The following is an 8,215-nucleotide window of genomic DNA, read 5'->3' as shown; positions in this document are numbered from 1 at the left end:
TTTATAAAGAATTGTACAAATTTGTACAGGGAAAAAACCACTATCTGACTCGAAATAGTTTAAACTTTTGTAAAAGCTCAGGCTGGCCTAGGCTAGTTTTGATACCTTTACTAAAAATCTATTTTTTTTTTAGACATGACATTTTTTTTTATTTAAATTTCCATTAATTTTTTTACTTTTTTTTGTGATTTTAGATATTCAAGCTTGATTAACTTTTTTTTTTAATCTGACATTTATTAATTTGTTATTTCAGTTTTCAAAAAAACTCAGACTAGTTTTTGGTCACTAATGCTGAATTTGTTGCCTGTAAGAGTGGCAACTCTGGACAAAGCAAATGATGTGTAGCTCATGGGTGCTTGACTACTCAAACTCTAAAAAAATTAAAGCCGTTTCTTTTTTCTTTTTTTTAATAAAAAAAATAGGTAGGTTTAATTAAATCTTATGGACTCTCTTATGTTTTTACAAAATGTTATATATCTTTGGAAATGTGGCTAAAATAAGTATTAACTTTTTCTTTGTAATTTGTAAATTTAAATTAATAAAAAAATAATTTTGTTTAAACTAAATTCTTTTTGTTGAAAAGGTTCTTTGTGAAGAATTTAGTGATGTGGTATTATAAATTAGTATACAATACAACAATAAACATATGTTTGTATGTACTTTTTATAGTAATGGCTTTGTAAAAATCATACTTTGATTTATTTTAGTTTATCTTAGGTTTTATTTTTAGGGAAAGAACCAATGTAGAAAAAGTTTAATTAAAACGATTATTGAACTTTACCACATGAAACACGACGACCATCAGTCCATCACTAACAATCGAGACAACCTACAACCAGTTTAGTCTTTATTAAGACACTTTCGGCAAACATAGTCGCGAGAATCCGCTGTTGAGATCTAGCCAAAAAGGCTTTTGTGTTAATGAATGTTTAATTATAAATGAATAAGATATTATTAACTTCAACTTTTTTTAGTTTCAATTTGTGTAAAAGTTTGTTTTTTAAAAACCTTATGCTTATTTTAACATCTTAAAACAAAAGGCTTAATATTATAACTAAAATCATTTGTTTAGTTATAGTTTAAAATCAACACTAAAACATGTAAAATGTATAGTACTAATAAATTTAAACAAAATATACTTTATTGTGCGTGTAACTGTTAAAAATTCAAAAGTTATTACTTTAAAATATTTTACGTATCTCACGTGAAAAAAATAATAATAGAACTTTTACAAGGTAACTTACTTTGTCCCTTTAGAAAAAAGTGTTTTATACTAATTTTGAAAACTGTTTTGTATTTAACTTATGTCTTTACTTGATGATTTTTAGATAGTTTGTGTAATGGGCACTAGTTTAAAAAATCGTTAGAATTGTTTTTTATTAGTAATCCTACATACTTTAAAAGGTAATTGAAAAAAAAAATTGTAAAACAAACATCTAATGAAACTTTATTCAATTTACTTTGCACACCAGTTGAAATAAGATTTTGAAAATTAGAATTTCAAGCACTAAATAGCTTTTAACTTAAACACCTTTATCAGTTCTCCTTCTAAATAGTAAAATTATTTCAAAGCATGTGAAAAACAAAAGCTCTATGTTTGCTAGTCGACTTTAAAGGTTTTTTCTAAGAAATAAAATTAAAATTAAGTTTAAATGTAATCTTTGTATTATTTTAAGGAACCTTAATTTTATTACATCTCCTTAAGTAATAAAGTTATAATATTGTTGACAATAACGTTGACATTAAAAATATTACTAGTGTTTGGTTTTCAAAAATAAACTATAAATAAACATTTTGTATTTTTTTTTTATTATTCTTCTTGACTCGATTGACATTTATTATTTGTATATGTTTTGTAAAAATATTTGCTTACTTCTCATTAAAATAATGAACCGAATGAAGTAGAAGGTAATTAAAGCTTAAAACATTTTAAAGTATAAACTTGTAAGCATTTCTTTGAAAAAAGTTATTAAAAAACAATAGATATTATTAGTTTTAAAGCTTAAAAATAAATTATTTTTAGTAAAAAGTTAAAAATTATTTACCAGTCGCCTACTTATAAAGAACTTCTTTACCAAAATTTAAAATTCACATCAACATGTCATCATTGAATTGTAAGTAAACATTAACATCTGTTTTCATAAAAGGTTAAAACTAAAATACTATCTTTTAGTAAAAACTTTTTGAATAATACTGTCTAATTATTTACTACTTGATAACTTAATTATTAAGTAATTAGGTTTGATTTGGTTTTACAAACTCTATAGCGACTTTTTCTATTGCTCTTAAAATTAATTTTGAGAGAAGTTGAGAATTGCCTTAGGCCGTAATGAAATTTCTTCATTGTTGTTAGGCTGGTTTGAATAATGCACTTTGAATTTTAACTTCAGTTGTAAATTGCAAACACAGTGATGTCTAATTATGAAAATAAACAATGTTTACATTATTAAACTGATATTTTTTCTCTGTACTGTATTTGTCTTGGTGTTAGTCTTTTGTTACAATAGAAAAACGAGTTTTTTATCTAAGTAGGTTAAACATTGTTTAGTTTTTTAGTTTGAATATTTTTTTAACTAATGTTATTGGAAATCTTTAATTACAAACTTTCTTTGTTATACATAAAACTATAATTTAATGAAAAGTAGTAAATATTGACACTATAACTAATTTTTAGATGTTTTTATTTGTATCTGTTTACAAATATTATTATATATTTATTTTAGTTTTGTTTCTTAAACTATAAACTCCTTAGAATAAAAGTTATATAAAGTTCTAAAGTTAGACTAAGCATGTTTTTACGTAATATTTTTGCAATCTAAAAATCCAAAAGTTTGCTTTTTCCTTTAAATAAATAACGACTAAATTATTTAACAGGGTTTTATATGAAGAGAGCCCAGAAAAATTTGTTGATGATGTAATCAATGTAAAGTTAGCAATTGTGACTTGTTGTAACAATGAAAAACAGAAAATTAATAAAAACAGTGAAGAAGTTTATTTGTTTATATTAACACAATAATTACTACATCTTAGTTTGTATAAATTTTAAAACAGATTTTAAACATAGTTACTGTTTGACTTTATTTAAGTATAAAAAAATAAACATTAGTAAACTAAAAGCACTAACTTTTAAATTATCCATTTTGTTAATTATTTTTTTACTATTAGCCTATTACAGAAAATCAAACTTTATAACATTTTAGCATAATAATTAATTGATAAAAACATATTCATATTTATATTCTATGAGTTAATAAGACTACTTAAAAGTTTTACAAAGCTGTTACTAAAACCAATATGTAATTTCAATTACAAATACTTATATATTCTTAAAACTAATTTTCATGTTTACAGGTATTGACACTCATAAAAAGTATTTTGCTGTTCAGTAAGGCAAACATAACCTTGAACTTGTATACTGATTCACAAGAAATCATTAAAAATGTCAATAAAAAGGTAAACGCATTTATTCAATTTTCTTTACAACTTCCCTTATAGTTTTTAATGACATTTAAAGCTTTATTTTAAACATTAAAAAATATTGCATTTTTTAAAATTTCTTATGCTTTAGCTAGTATCTTGGAACTTGATATCTAAAGGAACTTTACACTTGAAAGCTCATCCAGTAGAATACCCCAATGTAACGAACACAAGTTTGACAAATGAGAATATTACAATTGAACTAAGAGAAATGTTTGCACCATGTGCGTCTTTCAGACTTTTTTTACCAGTAAGTTTTCCAAATATTTTAAACATATGCTTAGAATTAATAAATTGTTTATTAAAACAATATTTAATGTAAGTTACTCTAATACAGTCGTTTCCAAAGTGGGACAAGTGGCCCCCTTAGGGGCCATGAGTTCTTAAATTGAAACTTACACTAAATATTCTGGATTTAATGAAGAGCGTAAACAGGTCTTAGGCGTTTTAATGGTAGTTTTGAAGCTTATTTTAGATATTATAAAAACATTTTAAGAAATTTAGGGGGCCTAGGCTGTAAAATGGGAAGCCACGAGGCCATAATTTGAAACTTACACTAGATATTCTGGAGTTGATGATTTACAAAAAATAGTCTTAAACGTTTTTAATGGTAGATTTTTGCAAAACATTGTTGGAGGGGGCCATAGCCTTTTTAATTTCTTTAAGGTGAGCCTTTTTGAAAAAATATTGAGAAACCCTGCTCCAAAACATTAAATTAAGTTTTGTGTATCTTTAAAATAAAAACAATATTTTGATTAATATTTTACTCTTAAGGTCATTTCTAATGAGGAGTCTCTAATTTATCTGGATACAGACGTAATTTTCATGGGACCGGTAGAAGAACTGTGGAAAGAGTTCGAACTGTTTTCTCCCAACAAGACAACGGGGTTGTCAAAAAGAGTTGGTTGGAACTTCAGAGTTCCTGATGACAGTCACAAGTTCATCAAATCGCCTGACGATGGAAGTAAAATACAAATTAATAGTGGGGCTAGTTTAATTTTTCCAAACTCTATCTATAGTCTTTTAGTAGGTTAAAGCATAACTATTTTGTATGTATTGTAATAAACTATAATATAAAGCTTTACTCGGAGCTTGTATTATGTATTGTTTTGTTTTTTAATATAAATATAAGTGTTAATTTACTTTTCAGGTTGTTTTAATGAACATTACGAGAATGCGAAGTTCTTACTATAAGTTTTCAGCAGAAACAAGTAAACTTTTAAACTGGAATACAGAATTTGTTGTGCAAATGTACAATAAGTACAAAGATGACGATTTCAATGACCAAATTCTTTTAAACATTGTTTTTCATTTCAATACAAGTAAATGTTGTTAAACGTTTATTTTTGCATAAGCTTTTTAAACTTTAAATCTATAGATTTTTTAACACCATTAGCTATCTAAATTTCCTAACTTTTGTCATTTTTGATATTTAAAGGGTTTTGTAAACAAATATAGTTTTTCTAGTTGTAAATACTTTCTGATAATGCTATTAACTATATTTTTGTTCAAAGGCGCCTGAAATATATTTTTAAGTTAATACTTAATGAAATAGTTGTATTATTAAAAGTATTATTGCTAATTCATGTTCTTATCTTTTTTTAATAAGCTGTTATAGTTTGTTGTAGTTAGTAAAATAACTCATTTATGTCTGTATAAAACTTTTGTTTAAGCAATTTGTGCTAAGATGATAAAATTGCCGTTTATCTAAACTTAATTTTTGTTTTACTTCTGAGTAAAATAATAATCTAAACCTCCAAAATCGTATGCAATATGACTCAATATGATACTCATTACAAATATTATTTTAAAAAAGTAAAAATACTAAACGTGTTTAAAGTTTTAGCTTTTTTTTAAAATAATGTTACTTTCACTTAAGCCTCTGTATAAAGTCTATAACTTTTTATTTTGTTTAAAAAAAGTTTTTAGCCGTAACTTGTATAAATTATATGTTAACTTAATGTGAATCAGAAGTTGTTCGTGTGCTAAAAAACTTTTACAGCAGTTTTTCTCTAAGTGTGAGTATATATAATTTTTACTATTATGTAAAAAAAAACTTAGTTGTACAAGTTCGAAAACTAGTATTTCGTATATATTGGTTTATTATTAAAAATAGTTTTGATAGTTTTTTACCAGCTTAGTACTCTTTTTGAAAGAAAAATTAAACAAAACAACACTAGTTATACTGATAAAGAATATGTGCTAAAGTTTCTTCTTAACATATATTTTCAGTAATTTATTATGCATAGATTTTAAAAGTTTTTAAAACTACTGCTTAAGAACAATTTAAGTGCGAAACTTGTGTAAAATCAAATATTCCCCTAAAATGAAACAGATCGCTTATACTTGCTACCTTGCATGTTCAACTACCAGCACAAGTTCTGCTTCGACAACTCTGTTGGGCGAAAGTGTAGTATAGCTGAAGAAAAAGGAGCTTTTGTCATTCACGGTAGCGCGAACAGCTTCCATAACAACTACGTCACTCCTTTCAAAAGTTTATATAACTCGCTACAAGAGGTTTTTTTTTTTATAGCTTTCAGTATTTAGTTATTCTTTTTTTTTTACATAAATACTGTTATTTAACGTTTATACTCTAAATATAATTTAAATAATTTTATCTATTTGAACCCAAATTGAAACCTCTAAGTGTTACATTTAATTCCAAAAGTGTACTATAAGTAGTTAGAATTTTTTGTGATATTGAATTTGTTATTTGTTTCACTACTACTTTACGTAATAATATTTCAACAAACAGTTTTTGCTCGGTTCGGACGTGTACAAGTACTTACTGAGGCCTCTACAGCGACGCTTAGCAGATGAAAAATTAAACTCGCATTGCGGTGGTTCAACTTACGTGTTTATGAAAAGACTTGTAGATTTTGTTAATACAAACAGTTGAGTTTGTAGCTTTTCCGCTTGAATAATTTTCTAATGAAATAATTACTTTGCTTAAAACAATCTTAATGTTTTATGTGTTACCTTAAAAGCTTTTGAAAGTAAAACATTAAAAAAATTAAACTTAATACTATTAAGGCAATAGCTTTTAGTTAAGACAAATGACTGTTTTAACTTTATTTTAAAAAGGTAATAGAATATATTTATATACTTTTTATATAAACTTATAAATCTAAAGATCAAGTATCTAATTGAAATGTTTAGTGTTTTTTTACTATTATCACTGTTAGAACTTGTTTTTTGTTGTTCGCTGTATAAATTTCTGAACTTTAAAAAAAACCTTATTATGAAAAAATAGAAAATAAGTTTGTTTTTGTCTTAATATTACTTTTTACTACTGCTCGATATGAAAGTACAGACATGTTTAACATTTTAAAGTACTAAGAAGATTAATTTAATCAGCAAAAAAACAACTATTAATCAGATACTAAATTTATTTAAAGAAAAAGTAAAATATGTTTTATATATCATATGTTGTAACTTTATAAAACTCGTCTTCTATGATTCTTTCTCTTTTAATTAAATGATTAGGACACTTTCTTGCTTCTTTTATCAAACTTTCGTTTATGCTGAAATTAGGACAAAAATATTTGTTTTCATTCTCAATTTCTGAGTTCTCTAATTCTAAAAACTCAAAGTTTTCTCTTCTTTGACCAGCTACTATATCTGAAAAAAAAACAGTATCTTTTTAAAGGTATGATTCATTATAATTAAAACAACAGCTGTTTAATCAATTAAATAGTGATCTATTTTTGTCATATTTTTTCTTAAGTTTTAAACTTAACAATTAAAAATAATTACTCTTGGTCTGAAAATTATACGAAAAGCTTTAAAGACGTTTATTTAACAACAGAAATAATAATATTAAACTTTAAATTTTACAAAAATATAATTTAGTCAGTTAAGCTTAATTTTTAAAACATATAGCCAAACAACTGGCGTTCTCTAAATATCTTTAAAGTGTTCCTTTCCTTTGATAAAAAAAAAAATTTACAACTTATTAAGATAAAAATATTAGAAAAATTATTTTAGAATATTTATCAAAAGTTAATGCGAATAAAATGGAACTATTAATAAATTAAATTTGATAAAAAGGATCTATCCAAAACATCAGTTATAATCCTATTTTCAATAATTTATAGCTAAGATGTTTAGTAGCTGCTCTTTTTTTTTTGCTTTTTAGTCACACAAACGATGAACTTTTACTTTCTTTCACTAAAATGTTATATTTACTACAAAACTAAATCTAATTATTTAATTGATTTTTTCTTAATTTACCAGTTTTGTTATTATAGTTTCTTCCATATCTGTTGCTACAATAGTTTCGGTAATCGTATGCTTCATCATTGTCACGACAAAATTCTTGATTGGTTAAATCTTCTTTTTCGAAATGATCTTTAAACACCGCTTTGGTTTTCAAGGCAACGGAATGAATGCTTTTGATTGGCCAAGCCGAAGGGCGAAGGCATGAAAGTTTATTTTGGGAAACTTCTGAAACAAAGTTTTCTAAAAATGTACCAATTCTTAAAAAGTAGTTAAAAATTTTTCATCAAAAGTTGCTTAAATGAAAAAAAAGTTCTAAACTTTACAACATGTGACTAAAGACTTACTTTTATTGTTCAAATGTGATTTTTTGTTTACATTATAATTGTTTTTTATTTTTCTTCTCGGCAACGGAGTTGGTGCAAACTTGTTTCTTACAAAAGTACAATTCGTTTGATCCGTATCAGAATTACTGCTGAAAGTAAAAATAGATAAAGTCTACCCATTGACATATCTGAAA

General features: G+C 25.0%; 1 protein-coding gene across 2 annotated transcripts; it reads left to right on the top strand.

The window, feature by feature from the left end:
- Positions 1–2,367: 2,367 nt before the first annotated feature.
- LOC145844349 (glucoside xylosyltransferase 1-like) lies at positions 2,368–6,591 on the top strand. Of its 2 annotated transcripts, none has more exons than XM_082951744.1 (8): positions 2,368–2,486; positions 2,875–2,989; positions 3,352–3,453; positions 3,569–3,727; positions 4,252–4,464; positions 4,628–4,799; positions 5,813–5,994; positions 6,233–6,591. In XM_082951744.1, exons 1-8 carry the CDS (start codon positions 2,422–2,424, stop codon positions 6,374–6,376), a joined length of 1,152 nt encoding a protein of 383 aa, XP_082807870.1. In that variant the 5' UTR covers positions 2,368–2,421; the 3' UTR covers positions 6,377–6,591. The 2 variants fall into 2 exon arrangements, with proteins under 2 accessions (XP_082807870.1, XP_082807869.1); XM_082951743.1 differs by having other exon boundaries at positions 2,398–2,528.
- Positions 6,592–8,215: the final 1,624 nt, after the last annotated feature.

Source organism: Thalia democratica, chromosome 9 (assembly GCF_965202585.1).
Source record: "Thalia democratica chromosome 9, ktThaDemo2.hap1.1, whole genome shotgun sequence".
Lineage (NCBI taxonomy): Eukaryota > Metazoa > Chordata > Thaliacea > Salpida > Salpidae > Thalia > Thalia democratica.
Note: the sequence above shows the minus strand (reverse complement) of the source record. Positions and strands in the feature narration are given on the sequence as shown.